Source organism: Lactuca virosa, chromosome 3 (assembly GCF_052849685.1).
Source record: "Lactuca virosa cultivar CGN04683 chromosome 3, Lactuca_virosa_CGN04683_v6, whole genome shotgun sequence".
In the NCBI taxonomy this organism is placed as follows: Eukaryota; Viridiplantae; Streptophyta; class Magnoliopsida; order Asterales; family Asteraceae; genus Lactuca; species Lactuca virosa.
In genome coordinates this window covers 185,653,733-185,673,577 of record NC_136428.1, presented here as the reverse complement: position 1 = coordinate 185,673,577, position 19,845 = coordinate 185,653,733, and the positions used below count along the sequence as shown (strand labels likewise).

At 39.2% G+C, this 19,845-nt stretch overlaps 1 protein-coding gene across 1 annotated transcript; it reads right to left on the bottom strand.

The window, feature by feature from the left end:
- Positions 1-5,227: 5,227 nt before the first annotated feature.
- On the bottom strand, positions 5,228-8,436 carry LOC145166865 (putative serine/threonine-protein kinase PBL7). Its single transcript, XM_079085921.1, has 6 exons — positions 7,599-8,436; positions 7,122-7,379; positions 6,862-7,034; positions 6,272-6,351; positions 6,038-6,185; positions 5,228-5,828 (listed from the first exon to the last, which is right to left on the bottom strand). Exons 1-6 carry the CDS (start codon positions 8,155-8,157, stop codon positions 5,493-5,495), a joined length of 1,554 nt encoding a protein of 517 aa, XP_078942047.1. The 5' UTR covers positions 8,158-8,436; the 3' UTR covers positions 5,228-5,492.
- Between the last annotated feature and the right edge of the window lie 11,409 nt (positions 8,437-19,845).

Here is a 19,845-nt window from a genome sequence, read left to right as displayed (position 1 = left end):
AATTCGCATCCCATGTTGCACGTGATCTCCATGATCACCACCTAAGCCGCTGCATTTCTTAAATTTAGTCGGCGCATGTGCATGGCCACATGAACCGGTCGAACAGGAGCCTGCTCATGAGTTTAATGCTCGGTTCAAAGAAAAGAAATATTAAAAAAGCAAAAGATAATAAGAAATAAAAGTAAAACAATTATTTTTTTTGAAAAAATATGTACAAATTGGAAACAAGCTGGTGGTTTTCTTTTTCATTATGTAAAGATTTGAGAATTGAAAAAAATATATAAATTAGGATGATAAATTGATAATGAAAGACATTTAAGTCTTGGTCTTTGTTTATCTTATACGGACCTAATTCATTTGTGTTTACGTAAATATATACTCCCTCCGTCCCAAAATTATTGTCCACAGACAAAAAACACACTTACTACTAACTTTATACAATAAAATGACAGTTTTGTCCTTACTTTGCATTTAATGTTCCATTAAATGCTTAGTTGGTTTAACAATAATGAAGTGGTATTTTGGTAAAAATATTATTTATTTTTAGAAGCGGATTATTATTTTGGGACAAACCAAAAAAGAAAGATGGACTATAATTTTGGGACGGAGGGAGTATTATTTTATCATTTGAATTGGTTTGTGCTTCAACAATTTTATAAAAACAAGACAAAACTTCAAAAATGGTCCCTGTGGTTTTCGAAAATATCATGTTTAGTCCCTAATTTCAAAAAACCTCACAGATGGTCCCTGTGGTTTCAAAACATTTAACATTTGGTCCTTCCGCCTAACTCCGTCAGCTTTCTACCGTTAAATGAGGGGTATTTTTGTCATTTCAACACCTAGGGACCATTTATGAGGTTTTCTATTTTTTTTTGAAAAAAAAGAAAAAAACATTAAATTTAAAGAAGAAATCGATAGCAGGGTGGCTGGATGATGACGGGGAGCTCCGACAGCCTCCTGCCAGGCAAGCTTCCTCCACCTCCGAACTCGCTTCCCCTTCCCTTCATATACACCAAACAACAAGAAGAAATCGATAGCAGGAGGCTGTCGGAGCTCCCCGTCATCATCCAGCCACCCTTCTTCTATCGAGCATTGCCACCATTTTCTGCCACTCCATAAATCCGAAAACCACCTCCAATATAGCCTAACACCTCTCATCCTCTCCCACTTCTGTAGCTGTCAACGAAACCCAGAAGAAAACGATGGAGGCAGTGGAGCTGCCACCGTGAGACCCACTGTGGACCACCATCACCACCTCTCACAGCTTGCTGCTACTGTAAGATCATCCCCACCATTCTTTTTGCTATGTTTCAATCTAATCATAAATCAGAAGTCTCGATTGAATTAAGGGCCATTTGCGTTTTTTTTCTTTTGAGTCGATGATTTCCCTCTCGTTCTGTATTCAAGTTTGATTATGCAGGAGGTAAACATCCTCCTGCGTCTTCTTCGTTCTCAGTTATCGCACCAGAGAAAAAAAAGAAACCGATTTTCGTGGCTTTGAATGTGGAACTCGACTGGAGTTTATTATTTATGAAGGGTTTAGGAGGACTTATGGTGGTGGAGTAGCAGCGGTCGCACAGGTGGTGATGGTGGTGATTAGGAACAGCGACGAGTGATAACTCTTACTAAATAAATCAGAAAATGAAGGAGGAGAACAATGCACTCCAGGTGCTCGATGAAACACCTGAAAGAAATGTTACTTCACAAAACTAAAAGTGTATAATTTCACACCCGGAGAAGAAGATTGGCTCTCAATTCGAACAGGGCACACTCGATGAGGTGTTTGGGTTACAACAACAACACCACCCGTGGGGGTGGTGGTGTTTCTCGGTAGTGAAGGAAAAGGGGAAGGGCAGTAGAAAAACGTGAATGGAAGGCAGTAAGTGGTGGTATTTGAGGGTGGGTTTGAGTGATCAAACGGGATGGAATATGGGTGGCTGGGTTGTGATTTCCGGTGGGGAAGGAGGTGATGGCAGTGGTGGTTTTATGGCGGAAGGTGGTGCTACCGTGTGGAATCGTAAGAGAGAGAGAGAGAGAGGGTTGGACCCCTTGTATATTAAATATTATTTATTTATTTATTTAAAAAAAGTAATTGAATACCTCATAAATGGTCCCTGTGTAGTGAAATGACAAAAATGCCCCTGACTTAACGGCTAAATGGTAACGGAGTTAGCCGAAATGACTAAATGTTAAAAGTTTTGAAACCACAGGGACGATCCATGAGGTTTTTGTAAATTAGGGACCAAACTTGATATTTTCGAAAACCACAGGGACCATTTTTGAAGTTTTGTCTAAAAACAATTACATATTTATGTCTTGTCAATGTTAATCGGTTTTTATAATCTTATATAAACCAAAGTTTTGATTCCATTGATCTAACTGATTAAAATGAAATAATATTCTTTTACAAAATTAAACACATATTATACAAAAATAAACAAAATAATCGAGCTTTTAAACATTAAACTAAGCTACTATGACCAATTAAGCTTTCTTTTAAACTATTATTATTATTATTATTATTATTATTATTATTATTATTATTATTATTATTGTTAAATATGGAACCACGAAAATCGATGAACATTTTAAGATTCATGAAGCATTACCTATTGCCTCTTATAAATGTGGTAAGTTGGTCAAGTTGGTGAAGTGCTATCCATTTCTATATCAATAATAAACATTTAGGTAAAAGTACCTATTCAAATAATTATTTGATACCAAAGGCTTCTAACTCATCATATAATATGTTATTCTCAAGATATCAAATTCCATCTCAAACATAAGTTGAATTAGAAGTCGTTATGAATATGTTAGATTTGTTGTTAAAAGAAAAAAAATTGATCACCTAATATTATTTATTAACATTCAAAATCGAATAATTCAAGTATTTAATTTAGAAAAACTAAAATAACACGACTATCTATTTTTATGATATAAAATACAGCTTTTACTTGAACGTTACAATATACCTAAAAACAATATTTTTCCGAAACTATAATATCAATAATCTAAAAATGATGATAACTTATATCTTATGGCAAAATATTGTACGTGTATATATATATATATATATAGAAAAAGTGAATATACCCTTAAGGGTAGATAAGCTTAGGTACCCAAACTCATCATACTACGTCATTTTGTTTGATATATTAATTATAATGTTCTTTAACTTCAATTCCTAACTTGATTTACAATTAAGATTTTCGAAATTTCACTATTATCTTCCTCTTACGTCATATCTTTTTCCCGAACACCTACTAGTCTATATATATTATAGTTGAAAATGAAAATTATGTAAGAGCGAGATAAATGTGATATTTATAAAAATCTTGAAAGTAAATCAAGTTATAAGTTGAATTATAAGAACATTGGACAATTATAATGTATATATATATATATATATATATATATATATATATATATATATATATATATATATATATATATATATATATATATATATATATTATACAAAACGACATAGTATTGTGTGTTTGGGTACCTAAGCTTATATACCCTTAAGGGTATATTCACTTTTCCATATATATATATATATATATATATATATATATTGGGTAAATTACACGGATGATCCATGTGGTTTAGGGGAATCTACGTGTTTGGTCCCTAGAATTTTTTTTAACTCGGACCATCCCTACTTTATATTTTTGTTTCACGCTTAGTCCCTTTCCGTTATAAAAAGTCTAATTTACCTTTACTGATTTTATTTATATTGTTTAAACTATCATTTAATTAAAAATATTAAATAAATATAGAAAAATTTTTAATTAAAAACATATTTGTTTTATTCAAGAACCCACACCACCGAACCATCTTCCCCTTCCCTCCCTCTTTATGTTCAGTCGCCGAAAAATCTCACTCCTCTCGTCGGAAAATGTCGGGCTCCACCGAAAAATACTAGATTCCACCAGAAAAAATCTCTAAAGCAAATAATCTATTGCAAATAAAAACTCATTGGTTCTCCATGTTTGGATTCCTCTTAATGTTCTAAGTTGTTTGAAAGCAAAACTGAAATCGACTCCCACACATTCTAGAAAAACAAAACTCAATTACATGTAAATTTGAAATATGTTTCTTCTTGTTTTAAGTGGCAGTGGTGGCTTATGTGGGAGTCGGGATCTGGATTTAAAGATGGTGGTGGGGATAAGTTTATTCACCGGGATTAAGCATAACACCAAGAGTTCCGCCAATTAATTGAAGGGTTCAAAACTTCACATATGATTCACCATGATCTTCAGAAAAAACCGACTATACAAATGATCGAACACTTGGTGGGCACCATCAGAAACAAGAACATCCTGATTAAGCATAACACCAACAATGGAAATCAGACTTTTTTTCTGGGTTTTTTCTTGAGATGAAATACTTGATTAGTTGAGCTTTAATCTCTTTTTCTATCTCTCATCTATCTCATTCCAAGCTTCTCTTTGATCTCCTTTCACCACCCTCTGACATTTTCAATTCCCAAACGACGAACTAGAAAAAATACAAAAACAAACCAGAAATCCCCAAAACAACCCTAAAATCGTTCATGACTTTGAATTGCTAGGGTGAAATCCCCAAAACAAACCAAAAAAAACACAAATCCATAATCGCTGAAGTACATCTCATCTTCGTTACCGTTTCATGAACAGATATCAGAACTTGATGATGTTAAAACTCGATGAGAGAGAGAGAGAGAGAGAGAGAGAGAGAGAGATAGATTGTATGTGTGTGTGACTGAGCATGAGCAACTTTCCAGTGAAGAGGCGAGGGAGGAAGAAGAAGGGATGTGTCAGTGTTTGGAGGTGGTAGCAGACGCGAGCAACAAGATAAAGGCAAAAAGGTTCGAGTAAGATCTAGGGATAGGGTTAAGAATAAATGACCCATATTTTATTTTATTTTGAATAAACTGATAAATCTAAAAAGGGGGAAAAAAGAATAAGAGTAAATTAGTCTTTTTAGAATGGACAGGGACTAAACATGCAACAAAAATATAAAGTAGGGATGGTCTAAGTTAAAAAAAATTCTTAGGAACTAAACATGCAGATTACCCTAAAGACCATCCGTGTAATTCACCCTATTTTTTGTTATCATTTTCAATTTAGCAAACTAAACAATATTTTATTGATAGATCTATCCTTATTCCTCGACAAACAATCGTTCAAAATTAATATATCCATGTTAAATAAACTTCTCCATTGGATACATGAACCAAAACTTTAACTTAATCGATAACATATTATTCAAACAAACATATTTTTCCCAACAAAATAACAAAGAAAAAACCATGTCATAACAAGCCTCTCAAATAAAGGCATATGATGATATGACCATGATAATCTCCATTTGCAAACATATAAATTAGTTATTTTTTTTTTCTTTTTCCAACTACAAGATCTATATACAAATTCTCTCATTCATCCTTTTTAAAACCTTCAATTTCTGTACTCTTGGGTTATATTCAAACAAAAAACCGATTTCCATCAACGACAATATAAATGATCATGGCTATCTTCCAATTCTGAAACACCAAGCATTGCCAAAGCTAAATGAGACTTCATTTCACTCTTTGTTTGTCGAATTTGTGGGTACCCTTCTGATAAACTATTTCCGGGTTTCGTCCTTTTTGGTAAATTTGCTTCGATTCCATTCAAGATAGATATGATTGTGTCAATATTTGGTCTTTTTGATTCTTCATTGTTTATACACGCGTCCGCTGCTTCTATCATTCGGGTTATTTGGCCCAAGTTTTTTTGAGTGAATTCGACACGTGGATCGAGTAGTTTCTCTATGGATCCTTGTTGTATTAATGGTTTCGCCTACAAAATTTGAGTATATTTCATAAGTTTCTCTATTAATTGTTATAATAGAAAAAAATATATGGAGGTCGTATGCTATTTTCTTGCATTTGACCCTAGAAAGAATCTTTTAGGTGAAAATAATGAGAATTATATGCTAAAAAAATAATTAAATCAAACAACTTCTAAATTATTAATAAATAACAATGAAATTATTAGCAATGACTCACCCACAAAACCAAGTTCTCTTCTCCAACTCCTCTTCTTGATTCAATCGGCTTACGACCCGTTATCAACTCCAAAAGAACAACTCCAAATGCATAAACATCGGTTTTATCGGAAACTTTCCCGTGTTGAAAATATTCGGGAGCCAAATACCTATAAAAAAACAATTTTTGTCATTTTAATCAACCAAAGGTAACAATTTTGCACAATTTTATCAAAATCTTGATAAAAGAACTTACCCGAATGTCCCTTTCACGGTTTTGCAAAGAAAAGGAACCGAGGGAGCAGAAGTCCATGTAGCTAATCCGAAATCACATAACTACAATACCAAGTAAACTATAAGGCCACAGAGGATATTTGGGCGTTGACATGCATTGAACTGAAACTCAGACTGAAATTAACAGGAAAAAAAAGTACAATTTTTTGTCTCGCGAAAATAGGTGGGATAACGTGGGACAAGACTTGTACTGACGTCAAATAGTACAAACCTTACAGCTTTTTGTCCCACCTCCCGTCCAAAACCTTGTTGGATGGGAATTTGCAGCTTTTTGTCCCACCTTCTGGTCTTCCACCCAAAAGGTGAGACAAAGACTATATTAATGGGACAAAACTTGCAGCTTTTGCCGCTTTTTGTCCACTGAAAAAACACTCAAAAAAATAGGACAAAACTTGCAGCTTTTTGCCCACTCAAAAAAGATGGCATAGGGAGTCGTTTTCAATCTCCTGTTTAGAAAAAAGACCTAAATACCCTCCTTGTCAACATAATAAAAAATATACCTAAACATTTAAATAGAATTGTATCTATATAATAAATCAAATTACTCCTCACCTTAGGTGATTTTCTTGAAGAAAGAAGGATGTTGGAAGGCTTAATATCTCTATGAACCACACATCTTTCAGTTCCATTATGCAAATACCTCACAGCCTCCGCAACTCCTCTAGCAACTTTATACCTAACCGACCATGGAAGTTTCGATCCGCCATTTTTACCCTTTCTCGTCTCTACAAAAAGGGTATTTTCGTAATTTAGTAAAAATCCAACCTTCACGATTCAAGATTCAAGAACTACAAAGGTTCAAGAATTTGTACCTCGAAGATATCGTTCTAAGCTTCCACCCGAAACATATTTGTAAATTAAAAACAAACCCTCTTCAGGATCGATGCAAAAACCCACGAGGGGGACGATAAATGGGTTGTGAAGAGAACTTGCGATCATAAGTTCTCTACAAAACGCCTTCGGAGCTTCTTTATCTTCTTTGTCTAGTTTCTTGATTGCTACAGTTGTCCTCAAAATTCCAATTCTGCCCTTGAACACGTAGCTCAATGCACCTCTTCCCAAAACCCTCCCTAACCCAATTCAAATTAGTTCAAATCAGATCCAAATTTGAAAGAAATAAGACTCTACGATTAAACCTAGTGGGTTTCAAATGCGAAATTGAAATGGGTTTTTGTAAGAAATGAAAAACGAGATGGATTTAGTGATTTACAACAGTTTTCGAGTTGAAATTTGGTCAATAGTCAAAGGTGTCAAGTTTGAAAAGTTTAATAATTAGGGAAATCGAGTACCTTTAGAGAAATTGCGAGTGGCTGAAAGGATTTCGCCATAGCTGAATCTAACTAAGGTATGTGCAACAGGTGAAATACTTCTCTCTAAAGATTCAATTCGTCTCCACTTAAGTTCTTGGGATTTTGGTTCCATTAACCCATTGTCCAAATTCACCATTAAAACTGTAGCAGATGACGAATTGACGCTCATAGATTCAAGCTCAATTTGCGAACAGAGACTGAATCTAAACGACGAGTGAACCGAGTGAGGTTCGGCATTTGCTAACTCAGCAACACACCCACCGGACTCAGCAAGAAGCCAGGCCTTGTTATGCTCCAAATTGTTCGCCATTTTCTTCTTCATTTCATCTTTCTTCTTCGAAACTGTTGGGAAAAAACAAACAAACCCAAAATCCCAAATCATTTTGTGAAGAAAGTTCTTGAATTTCCGGTCGCCGTCGTCATTGTAGCGGTAAATTTCATCATCGTCTTCAAAATTAGCGGTGGTGGAAGCGGTGATTGTGGCTAAAGATGACGAAACGGGAAGTGGGTGTTGTGAATCGATTTGGGAAACACCCATTTGAGATAGATCTTGAGTTAATAGCGACACACAACACAGAAATCAAGGAACTAAAAGGGAGGGAAAGTTGGAAAAAGCTATGAACTTGTTTGCTTCTAAATGGAGGAGAGAATATATATTTCATGGAATCAAATAGAGTGGGTACGAACATGTATGTAATATAATGTAGGTGGTCTGTGTATGGATTAAATTAAGTGAATTAGTTGGGAGGTGTGTGGAAGAGAGAGAGAGAGAGAGAGAGAGAGGTAAAAGAAAGAGAGACGAATTGGATTATATTAAAGAAAGAAGAATAAAAGTGTGAAGCATTGAAGAGAGATTCGCTATGTTAATGGTTATCAAGACAAACAAGAACCCACACAAAGACAAAGACATCATTTTTTTGGTAAATTTTTTTGTCAATGGTATTTTGTTTATAGAAGTACAATTATGGTTGGATGTGTTTTTTATAATGATATTAAGTTGTAATAATTAGTTTTATAATATTTTAGAAAGTCGGTTTTGATTTGATTTGGATATTATATAATCGGGATAAACAAATTTGAAAAAGAAAAATAGTGGTAAATAAACTAAACTTTTAAGATAAATTCAAATTTACTTAACTATTTATAACCTTTTTTTATAGTTATTTAGTTGTAAGTTGTTAATATTCATTGATAGGCCTACAAAGAGGTATCATGGTGTATGTTGACCATATAGTCCTAATAGCTAAGTTTTTGACAATGCTCAATGCAATTTTGGATATTTGGAGACTAAAGAGAAAATTTGTGAGGTAGGTAATTAAGTCATTTTTGATATATAGATCTAAATGTTGGTAAATAACATGAAATGCAAATAGATGTCACATAAATGAAAATGTTGTGCTTGACATGTGATAAGTCATTTTTGGACATGATATTCAATGGATTTCATACATCTTAATAAGATATTGTATTTGATTAAGGGCAATGATTCTTCCACGGCTTATTTTTATCCATCCACAAAATTTTATTGTTAATTGACAAAATTGCCCCTGATGACTTCATCTAAAAAACTTTGTAAGTGTGACGTCCCTGTATCTGTTGGTTTCTTCTTTCCTCGCCGTCAACCCCTTTTCCTACGCCAAACCTTTTCTGTGTGTTGTAAATCCTTCCTCAAAAAATCGGAAGCAAAAATACTATCTTTCCAATACAACCCTAGGAGCCAAAACCGTACCTGGGTTAAAACATCTTACTGGTGGTGATGTTGCAGATTGAAGAGGATGAAAACATCAAAAACTGTCACGACCGAGGATTAAGATGAATGTTTGTAGGGAAGGGCTTTGAGCAGCATCGTGCTCTCTTTTCCCATTTTTGACCCAAAATACCTCCCCTATCTCATTGTTAGTCATCCTTGTTCCATTGAAAAAGACGATGACGGTGAATACGATGATAAAAATCGCCGACGATGCACACAAACAAACCCGGGAGAGCTCATTCGCCGAAGATTTCGCCTTCAACCCTTGTCTTTTATCAATTTTGGGCTTTTGTTGCGGTGGTGTTGTTCAGAGATTTCGTCGGAGCTTATTAGCGAAGATGCTTTAGAGATTTATAATGGTGGTGTTGGTGTGAGATTTTAACCAAATAACCTTTTACTCCATAAACACCATTGATGACATCACTTGTAGGTGCAGGGGGAGTTAAATAGAAGAACTGATTTACAAAACAATAAAAAAGTTTTCACTGTCAACGTTTTCAAAGGGTTATTTTTCAAAGTTTTCAAATTGATTAATGTATTTTCTGCAAACAAACCGAATGAAGGGAAGAAGGGTGTTTCTCTGGCATCCCCAAGAAGGAAGAAGGAGCCTCATGTGTTTGGAAATAAATGTTTGGGTTTCTCTCTCTTCTGTAAATCTAAAAAGGGGCATAATTGTCATTTAAGTTTAAAATTCAGTGGATAGATAAAAAAGAAGTGTTGAAAAATCAGCGCCCTTTAATTAAACATACACCAGGGGTTAGCAAAGACAGAATCGTAAGTCAAAAACATCATAAAATTAAAACTGAACAAATAATTGATGGTGTTATTTTTTATTTTGTAAAAATTGAGAATTTGTGGTATGATGTGGTTTTGCATTATATACCGTACCAAAAAAAAAAAACTACACTCCACCATTCGTAAAAACCACATACCAAAAAACATGTTATATGATCTTTTTAAATATTTAAATAAGATGTATTACCTATTTAATATCTATAAATTATTATTATTATTATTATTATTATATATATTAAAGTTATGAAAGATTTTAACAGTAAAGTGACACATTTTTTTGTCAATTTTGGTCCTCCAACTTACAACATTGACCCTTCATCTTTATGCTTTTGTTCACAAACAACCCTTTCACTTTGATTTGAATTTTTCATAACCCTCGCCTTTTATTACATATTATTAGTATTTAGTCTTTTGGCAGAAATGGTCTGTCATCATTATTATTATTATTGTTAGACAAAAATTACACGATTGGTCCCTGTGGTTTACCAGATTTAACATTCTCTTTTTTGTTTTAAATTAATGTTTTATTTATTAGAAAATACCCACCCAATACCATAAACACACCCACCATCTGCCATCACCACCACCACCACCACCACCGCCAAAATTACATAAATGGTCCATATGGTTTACCCATGGTGACAAATTCAGTCCCTACTACCTGAAAAGACCAAATTACCCTCACATTAACGGACAAAAAACAACCAACATGCTACTTTACTTTACAAAGCAATACCTTCTGACCCCGGCAACGCCAGAGAATCTTTTCTAGTTATTATTATTATTATTATTATTATTATTATTATTATTATCAAAGTTCTAAAAGTTTGTCATGACTTCGTCATGGCTCCAATACTTGTATTTGCCGTCAAGTTCTAATAAAATGTCGTCTTAAGTTATATATGTATATAAAAATGAACAATACTAGAATATATATATATATATATATATATATATATATATATATATATATATATATATATATATATATATATATATATAATTGTCTCGGTAAGTAATGTCTTACAAACGACATGACTCGTCGCGACTCGTAAAAGTTTGAGGCTTCTAAAAAGAAAACCAAGAGGCGGTGTTTTATTTACCAAATTTAGTTTCATGACTTATGAAATGTAAATTTGGTCACAAAAATCTTATTTATGTCATTTTAAATATGCATTTGCCATAATTTCGATATTTTATAACATTTTAGTCACTAACATGCTACAAAGTCGTTTAACATTTGTGTTCGACTTATTATAAGGCCAAAGCAATATAACTATAATTGCAGTTTGAAAATCACTAAAATGTACAAAATGCATCATACTTATTTGTGGTTTATAAAGTGAACTGAACCACATCGAAACAAAAGTGCAACTAAAACTGAATACCGCAACAAACACCGAAGCGCACATTACAGTTTTAACAAACTGAAAACCCATCAATATGGTTTTGAGTACAATTTTAACCAAAAACGACCCTAAACTGCACAGTGCTCACCCAAAAAACACCATAATCACACAGATTGTACTGATGATTTATTCTATTATATATAAAACAACATTTAAATGCGGTGAGTAAGAAAATACATGATATACAGAAAAAAACACAAAATATCAGTTTTATATGTTGTTTAATGGTTTGATTATTTGTAAACAAAAAGCTCAAATGTTTATTATTTCGAAATTGATTCGTCTTAAATATTTTATGAATTTTAAAATACGTTTTTAAAAAAAAAAAAAAAAACCGGGCATTGTAACTTATAGTCTTCAAATAGATTATATATATATATATATATATATATATATATATATATATATATATATATATATATATATATATATATAGGTAAATTCAATTGAGAAAATAAGAAAGGTTGAGACAACCAAAGCCATTGGGACCTCATTTTTCTCACTCAAGACCTCTCCTATGGTCTGAAAGGACAGCTTAACTTAACCAAAACACATCATGCATCATATTGGGGATTTTTGGGACAAGAATGGTGTCAAAACTTCACAACGCTTAGATCTACACAAAATAGATGTCAAGCAAGAAGCTTTATACCTTTAAATAGTTGCAAAAGGTGGTGTTATCTCAGATCTACAAGCTCCAGCCACCAAGGTTCCTTCTTTGCCAACCTCTTCTTTCTTCCTCTAAGCTTTCCTTTGCCAAACTAAGCTCCACAAAGCCAAACACACCCAACAATGGAGGTGGAACGGCTACCTAGGGTTTTTCTGAGGATAAGGGAACAGATAAGGAGGCTGGGGTTGATCCTTTATGTTCTTTATATAGTGGCTAGCCCTAAAATTAGGGTTTAATGACTCTGAGCGTATGCTGGGCGTACGCGTCCTTGCACCCGCGATCATTTACTCTATTACGCTGGGCGTAACCCAGCCTACGCTGGGCGTACCCATGCGTGTCCCAATTACATGCATGGCCTACTTCGACAACTTTTTCCATTAAGGGCCATAAATGTCACTTTCTTTAAAATGTCATAACTCCTTTATTCTAAATCCGTTCCCGACGAACTTTATATCCACGCAAAGGTGGCGAGAAGCCCTACGCTTCTAGCAACACACCCCGGTCCGAAACCTTCTCGAATGAAACCCATTGCCCACAAAAGACCGAAACGCCCTTACTCTTGATCTCGGAAATCCATAAATAAATACTTTTAGAACGGGGTGTTACAACTCTCCCCCACTAAAATCTGATTTCGCCCTCGAAATCGCCAATTGTCAATTCTGGCTACTCAAAATCCCGAAAGGCACATCCACGCCCCTAAAGCGTGACGACCACCAAGGGAGGCTGACCCCACTGGAACTCCAACTCGAAGAGATACATACTCATTCTCATGCAGTATTAAATACCTACCTCTCTGGAATGCCCTTTACTTGGAAAGTTAGATTGGACCTGTCTCCCTGACAGGCCGCCCAAACTAACTATCACCTGACCTCTTCCCATTGCTATAAAAAGGACTACTCAACCCTGGGAACCTGAGTTTCCGACCCGAAAACAGAACCACGGGTCATAATCTACTGCCGACAACACTTCCTCTCTTTCAACTCATACCCCAAACGTACATACAACAATCCCTCACATAAACCAACACTCACACCTGGCCCAATCAGCCTCGGGCTGGAATACCAGGCATGCCTACGACGGGTCCGCTCATCCCTAGGATGGAATACCCTCGTACCCCTACACATTTTTGGCCCAATCAACCCTCGGGTTGGAATACCAAACACATCAGGTTCAATCACTCATAGGGTCTAGTCATCCTCATGATGGAATACCCTAGATTTGCATACTACTACCCACATACCCCAAGTCTACAATCATACTTGAAGCCCAAGGATCCAACCTTGCAGCTTCCTCAAAACTACTCTGATACGACTCAACCGAGTGCAACTCACTCAAATCCCGTCATCACGTTTACTCCAAACGTACCACGACATGGAACATTACTATCGTGATTTCTAGGTCCACAACCTACGACTGAAATATCCTCACACGGTCCTCAGCACCGGTCTAGACTGCTCCCGAGTCTATCAACTCCGCTATCTCTAGTTCTTCTGTCCAAATCTCCCATCTGGAGCTACTCACCTTCTCCTCCTCCAAGGAGACCTAAACCATGACTTCGCATCATCAGTCGGTGCCGAAATATCGGAACCTCACTCTATATCATCTACTTGTGGAGCACGTCGCTATCCCATAACACGTATATATACTCAGAAACTGATTGCATAACTTACAATCCATAAAGAGTATTCCGCATGCCCCCCCATCATTTTCGACACTTGGGAACAATCCCACTGATTGCTATAATATATCAGTATCCCCACTGCTCGCTCAAAGATCCACAATACAAGCAGGGTTCTTACCATAACTAGACCGCCTCATCGCACCACTCCCGAACCGACATCCAAACTGCGTCAGGCGCCATCCTTCAAAACAACGCCCCATTCGAGAATTTCCAATTCTCCCCCACTTAGAGCACTAACTACTGTCTACCGTCGGTGAAGCTGGTACGCGACTCAATCGCCCCAATCCGAGACAACGAACTTCAAGGAATCTGAGTTCCTGCTGATGATCCTGGATCCCTGAATCATGATCTCTCCTTCTCTTGAATGCATCACCGGATACTACCCCTCTATAATCTCTCAATAATAACTTCTCACAAGCATCTACTATACTCTAATAACTCATGCAGGAAACAAACAATCCCATAATAATAACATGATCAAGATATAAAAGAAAAGACATACCGGCTGTCATCTCTGGCGCTGTCCCGACCTCCTCGGTCACAAGCTGATAGGCACACCCTGGAGCCTTTGGAGGCTCTGCTCGATCCTGACCCCCGCCAGTAAGTCTCAAAGTGGCTGGTGCTGGGGCCTGCACTGACCTGGCATGCAGTAGAGGACACTGGGCCTTCATATGGCCTACCTAATGACAATGATAACAAAGTCGAGCTCCGGCAGCTGGAGCCTGCTGCCTGCAATCCCTGGCTACGTGGCCCTCCTTGCCACACTTGTGGCACCCAGAAGAAGAAGGAAAACTTCCCTCATGCACCTTGCCGCACTTCCCACAAGTGCGGCTCCTCTGACCTCCCTGCCGATAATCAGTGGCCCTCAACCGTTTCGGCGCAGGCTGCGACTGCACTGGGGCCTGTCTCTGCTCTCTCAACTGGAGCTCAATCTCTAACTTGCGCCGCCTGGCGGCCTCCTGCAACTCCAACAAAGTATCACATCTCTGCGTAGACACGAACTGTCGAATATCTGTCTTGAGCATGCTCAGATACCGGGTTATCTGAGCCTTCTCCGAAGCAAACTCGGGGCAAAACATTGCCCTTTCCGTAAACATCCTGGTGATCTCCGTCACCGACTCAGAATCCTGCTTCAACTCCAGAAACTCCTGAGCCAATCTATCCCGCTCAACCCGCGGAACATAACGAGTATTGAACATGTCTCGGAACTGATCCCAAGTAACCGCAGCCCGCTGCGCATCCGAATATGATCCCGTAGTCAACCTCCACCAATCCTTTGCCCCGAGCCTCAACAGGTTCAGAGCACACCTCACCCTCTGATCAGCTGGGCATGAACATGTGAAGAAACATCCCTCCACGTCTGACAACCATCTCATAGCAACGATCGGATCCTGAACCCCATCGAAAGTATGGGGCTTCGTATTATCGAAGTCCCGATACTGAAAGCCCCGACCGACTCCTCCTGCTGCTGCTGCTACAGCCGCTGCGGCTGCTGCGGCAGCCGTCTCTGCAAGAGCTGCATAGCGCTCATTGAAGTACTCAACCATGGCGGTCTTGATCGACCCAAACAAATATGGCAACTCAGCTCAGAACATAGAAGCAACCTCATCATGTAGGATATCACGAATCCTAGCATCCAACTCATCCGTCCTCATCTGACCAATGACCTTGGGTGGTACAGATCCATCCTGATCACCCTCTCCTGAACCGGATCCTGCCCCGAAGCGTCTCGTAATCGCCATACTGCAGCACACCAATAAGATTCTCAGATACGCCTCATAACAGCCTGGAAACTAACTGCTAATCGACACTCCAGGGGGTTGTGACTTCCTTGATACGCATATGGGTCCTGTGCTTTCAGTAGTATGGGCCCATACTACCTTCCACACCTACCCATATTTGTTTCAAGTATCACCACAACGCCCTAGACATACACACACATAGCAAGCGCTCAATCCTCACTCCTAGAGGAATACTGAGTATCTCACATAAGGAAACCCTAGGCTAGCAGGCATCACATAATCAGGCAATTCTATCATACAATTCCTGAAGATCCCTAGCCTAGTACTTGCATGCTGTTCTAACATATCACATAATCAAATAACTTGTATGATATTTTGGGGTCTACTTACTGGCTCCGGCTGATCGTACCCTCTGCATCCTCCTTTACTTATTTTGAAAACCATTTGAAAACCATTTTAAAAATCTTTCCTTGATTTGAGACTGGAGTCACACGAACGTTCCTCCAATTCACTCAAACCAAGGCTCTGATACCAACTTGTAACATCCATAAAATTTAAGCCAATTTAAAACATTTTAATCCATTCAAAAACCATTAAGTTAATACAACTTGTTTTCAAAACAGTTTCAAACATTAGAGTATCCCCAGAACCCAATCATAAAATCATGAAATATGAGGAGCGGTACGATCACGCCTTTGCCTTGCCACGATCACCTGATGTACCTGAAACAATAAACTGAAACGGTAAGCTCGAAAGCTTAGTGAGTTCCCCCAAAATACCCATACACACATAACCATACACATACAGCAATAAACAGCACACAATGGGTCCGATCAACCATCAGGTTGGAATACCCCTGGCCCTCAACCGTCGGGTTGGAATACCAACATACCACGAGTCCAATCATCCTACCAGGATGGCATACTCTCGGCCCACAACCATCGGGTTGGAATGCCCATACTCCTACACATACAACAATCACTACTATTGGTTCAATCATCCCTCAGGATGGAATACCTCAGGCCCTCAACCATCGGGTTGGAATGCCAACCTACTATGAGTCCAATCATCCTACTGGGATGGAATACTCCTGGCCCACAACCATCGGGTTGGAATGCCAGCATACTATGAGTCCAATCATCCTACCTGGATGGAATACTCCTGGCCCACAACCATCAGGTTGGAATGCCCACATACTAACAACATGTGCACTTACTAGATAATCACATAATAGTCCACATAAACTACGTACTAGGGCCCTATCATCCTACCGGGATGGAATACCCTCTACAACTGCTCAAATATGCGCACATAACACAGGTAATCTCCTACCAGCACACAGACGATATATTGGTGTATTCCAAGACACGAGAGCAGCACGAGGAGCACCTCAGGGAGCTGCTGGAGGTTCTGCGACGAGAACGGCTGTATGCCAAGTTCTCGAAGTGTGAGTTTTGGTTACGAGAGGTCCAGTTCCTCGGGCATCTCGTTAACCAGGAGGGGATTTTGGTCGACCCGGCCAAAGTCGAGGCCGTTATGCAGTGGGAGATTCCGAAATCTCCCTCCGACATCATGAGTTTCTTGGGATTAGCAGGGTACTATCGGAGATTTATTCGAGATTTTTCCAAGGTTGCAGTACCCTTCACTCGTCTAACGAGGAAGGGGGTGGATTTCCGGTGGGGCCCTGAGCAGCAGAGGGCGTTTGAGACCCTCCGACGGTGTTTGTGTGAGGCGCCAGCGTTGACGCTTCCCGAGGGAGTCGAGGATTTTGTGATGCATCCATCACAGGTCTAGGGGCGGTCCTCATGCAGAGGGGACGGGTGATAGCCTATGCATCGCGGCAGCTGAAGCCGCATGAGACGAGATACCCTACGCACGATCTTGAGTTGGGAGTGGTGGTTTTCGCTCTCAAGATTTGGAGGCATTATCTGTACGGGGTCCGATGTACTATATACACAGATCACAAGAGTTTGAGGCACATCATGGATCAGCCGAACCTGAATATGAGGCAACGCAGGTGGCTGGATGTGGTCAAGGACTATGATTGTGAGATCCTTTACCATCCTGGTAAAGCGAATGTGGTTGCAGACGCTTTGAGCCGCAAGTCAGCTGGGTCTTCTACCCCGGTAAGGTGTATGAGGATAGCGGTGGATTCCCCGCTTGTGAGCTTGATGAGGGATGCTCAGGTCGAGGGCTTGAGACCAGGGAACTGGAAGATGGAGTGGATTAAGGGCGAGAACGCCCGGTTTGTTCAGGATAGCCACAGATTATTGACCCGACACGGTCGGGTTTGGGTTCCGATGACCGGAGGGATTCGGCAGACAGTGATGGAGGAGGCTCATAAGTCTCACTTTTCTATACACCCGGGGGCCATAAAGATGTATCGGGATTTGAGTTTGAGCTACTGGTGGCCGTGCATGAAGTAAGAAATCGTTGGGTATGTTGAGAGGTGCTTGACCTGTAGGATGGTCAAGGCCGAGCATCAGAGGCCGCATGGAAAGCTGCAGCCTCTGGAGATTCCCATGTGGAAATGGGAGCAGATCACGATGGATTTCATTACCAAGCTGCCGAGGACAGCGAAGGGGTTTGATGCTATATGGGTCATCGTGGATCGATTGACCAAGAGTGCCCATTTCTTGGCCATACGGGAGAGTTCGTCGACTGAGAAATTGGCCAAGATGTATGTCAGCGAGATTGTCTCTCGCCATGGGGTTCCAGTTTTTATCGTTTTCGATAGGGATGTTAGGTTTACTTCCCGTTTTTGGAAAAAGTTCCATGAGGAACTGGGTACGCGACTGCATTTTAGTACAAATTTCCATCCGCAGACAGATGGGCAGAGTGAGCGGACCATCCAGACCCTCAAGGATATGTTGAGGGCGTGCGTTATTGATTTTGGTGGGAGTTGGGATTCCCACCTACCGCTTGCAGAGTTTTCCTACAACAACAACTATCATTCCAGTATTGGCGCCCCGCCTTTCGAGTTGTTGTATGGCCGGAAGTGTAGAACCCCAGTCTGCTGGGGTGAGATTGGGCACAGGGTAATGGGGCGTACAGACGTAGTTCTGCAGACTACCGAAAAGATACAGCAGGTTAGACAGCGTTTGCAGACCGCTCAGAGTCGGCAGAAGAGTTATGCTGACAGACGCTGATCTGAGTTGGAATTTCAGGTGGGTGACATGGTACTTCTGAAAGTCTCACCCTGGAAGAGTGTGATCCGTTTCAGGAAGAGGGGAAAATTGGGTCCCCGTTTCATTGGGCCGTTCAGGATCATTGCCAGGGTTGGCAAGGTGGCTTACAGGTTGGAGCTCCCGGAGGAGCTTAGCCGGATCCATAGCACGTTCCATGTTTCGCAATTGCGAAAGTGTATTATGGACTAGGAGGCAGTGGTATCACTGGATGATATTCAGGTCGATGAGTGCCTGAACTATGTGGAAAGGCCTGTGGCCATCTTGGAGAAGAAGAAGAAGATTTTGCGGAACAAAGAGATACATTTGGTAAAAGTGCAGTGGGAGCATCAGAGAGGATCCGAGTGGACGTGGGAGCCGGAGGCGGAAATGTGGGAGCATTACCCGACATTGTTTAGTCCAGCGGACTTCGAGGGCGAAGTCTAGTTCAAGTGGGGGAGAATTGTAACGCCCCGATTACAGGTATGGATTTAAATAAAAGGTTATTTGGTTTTAAGTCCTACTCGACGAGTTGGTTGACCTACTCGTCGAGTAGCAGCGGGTTTGATACGCGTGTTTAGTGACCTACTCACCGAGTCCATTAAGGGACTCGACGAGTAGGAGCTGGCAGATGAAACCCTAAATCCCGGGGTTTTGCACCCTATTTAAAGAATCATAAGCCTCCTTTGGCCTCTTTGCAGTCCATTGAGAGTCCAGAAGAACCCTAACTTGAGTGTGTGTGTATTCTTTGGAAGTTTAAGCTTGGAGGAAGATCTTTGGTGAGGGAATCTCTTGGGAAGCAAGCTAGTTGAAGCAAGAGTTGTGGGTTTCAAGTTCTGCATCAGAAAGGGCTCTCTTGAAGGTATTAAATCGTTTTTCCCTTGGCTCATTCTCTTCTAAACCCTTTTGTGCATAAGTTTAGAAAATGACTCTTGAGATTAAGCCAAGATCTGAATTTGTAACTTCAGATCTGGACTCCCATTGGCTTCTGGATTCATAAAGCCATCAGCCTTGT